The sequence below is a fragment of the Jaculus jaculus genome, chromosome X, assembly GCF_020740685.1.
Source record: "Jaculus jaculus isolate mJacJac1 chromosome X, mJacJac1.mat.Y.cur, whole genome shotgun sequence".
Lineage (NCBI taxonomy): Eukaryota > Metazoa > Chordata > Mammalia > Rodentia > Dipodidae > Jaculus > Jaculus jaculus.
The window spans coordinates 28141289-28143309 of record NC_059125.1 but is presented as its reverse complement, the minus strand read 5'-3'; the positions used below and the strand labels follow the sequence as shown (position 1 = coordinate 28143309).

At 47.1% G+C, this 2021-nt stretch overlaps 1 protein-coding gene across 1 annotated transcript; it reads right to left on the bottom strand.

Annotated features, from left to right (window-relative positions):
* Positions 1-1242: 1242 nt before the first annotated feature.
* LOC101600600 (proteasome subunit alpha type-7-like) lies at positions 1243-1816 on the bottom strand. The gene is given in 2 exon segments (XM_045140871.1): positions 1243-1371; positions 1373-1816. Coding segments are annotated over 2 exon segments (519 nt in total). The 5' UTR covers positions 1763-1816.
* Between the last annotated feature and the right edge of the window lie 205 nt (positions 1817-2021).

Genomic DNA, 2021 nt, shown 5'->3' with positions numbered 1-2021 from the left:
GTGCTCCTATGCTCTTCCCCACCCTCTCTTAAATCCCAGAGCCCATCACGTTTGTAAAATGGTATCCTCTTAGGCCCCTCTGCTGGGTGACTCTAACTCCCATGCTTCTGCTGAGCTCTTCTTAAAGCCACCCCGAGTTTTCATCCAGCCTCTCCTTCTCTCCCTGCCACAATTACTCTGCGGGGTTCCAGATTCTTTTGTTCACAGCTCCAACTCTAACTTGTGTCTTAAAATATATCAAGTTACTCTTTGGGTATGAAAAGCATTAGAGGATAAGCTAGTAAGATCATCCTACTGCACCTAAAACTTTTTGCACATAGCTGTCTTTTCCTCTTCTTCCTTCTCCTCCTCCTCTTCCACTTCCTCTTTTTTTAATTTGTTTTTTGGTTTTTATTTTTATTTATGTATTTGAGAGCGACAGACACAGAGAGAAAGACAGAGAGAGAGAGAGAGAATGGGCGCGCCAGGGCTTCCCGCCTCTGCAGACGAATTCCAGACGCGTGCGCCCCCTTGTGCATCTGGCTAACGTGGGACCTGGGGAACTGAGCCTCGAACCGGGGTCCTTAGGCTTCACAGGCAAGCGCTTAACTGCTAAGCCATCTCTCCAGCCCAACATCCCCATTTTTTATCCTTAAAAAAAAAAGAGGGGATGGACCCAACATCCCCATTTTTTATCCTTAAAAAAAAAAGAGGGGATGGACCCAACATCCCCATTTTTTATCCTTAAAAAAAAAAGAGGGGATGGACCCAACATCCCCATTTTTTATCCTTAAAAAAAAAGAGGGGATGGACCCAACATCCCCATTTTTTATCCTTAAAAAAAAAAGAGGGGATGGAGAGATGGCTTAGCGGTTAAGCGCTTGCCTGTGAAGCCTAAGGACCCCGGTTCGAGGCTCGGTTCCCCAGGTCCCACGTTAGCCAGATGCACAAGGGGGCGCACGCGTCTGGAATTCGTCTGCAGAGGCGGGAAGCCCTGGCGCGCCCATTCTCTCTCTCTCTCTCTGTCTTTCTCTCTGTGTCTGTCGCTCTCAAATAAATAATAAATAAAAAATTAAAAAACTATAAAATTGCTGATGCAGAAAGACAATGCGACATAAATTCTCTAAAAAAAAAAAAAAAGAAATGGGGATGTTTATTGGGCACTCAGGGATGGGCAAGAGGATGGGAAGGAAGGCCTACATGTCACCACAACTGGTTCATGATTGAGTTTAAAAGCTGCTCCAATCTTATTTCATCATGATGCTACTTCTGTTTCTTCTTTTCATTTTCTTCTTTTTCTTTTTCAATCCCAGCAACATATTTCTTAATTTCTTCAGAATTTAGAATCTTGAGGGGCTTATCTCACCTCATAACAGTAAGTACAATGTTTTTTGCCACCTGACTGGACCACTTCCAGGAGTGCCTTGATCACCAGCTTGATGGTCAGGTCATCTGTCTCGATGGCTTCATCAGTGTAGTTCTTTTCCAGGAACTCACATACTGACTTGGTCCCCCGGCCTATGGCATTGGCCTTCCATGCATGATATGTGCCTGAGGGGTCTGTCTGATAGAGCCTGGGAGTGCCGTCAAAGTCAAACCCCACAATAAGGGCAGAGATGCCAAATGGTCTGCGCCCGTTGCTCTGTGTGTAATGCTGCTTCAGACTGCTGATGTAGCGGGTGATGTCATCCCCTGTGACCGGGTCCTCCAGGTGACTCTGGCACTCTACCCGGGCCTTGTTGATGACTATCCTTGCATCTGCAGTGAGGCCTGCAAAGGCCATGCAGACATTGTCATCCAGAGCACAGATCTTCCGCCCTGTTCTTTCATCTTGTAGTTTGGCCACTGATTTTTTTTTTCCACACCAAGAACAACAATGTCCCTTCCTGGAACACCAACATCGCTGCAAAGCCAGGTGAGTGTGTCCGGAAGACGACACCACCTATTCCAAGCATCGCTAAGGTCCCTGAACAACAGCCCAGGCTAGTTGACAGGGGCCTGCCGGGAACAAGAACCCAGGGTCTGAGGGACAGGCCGACCCA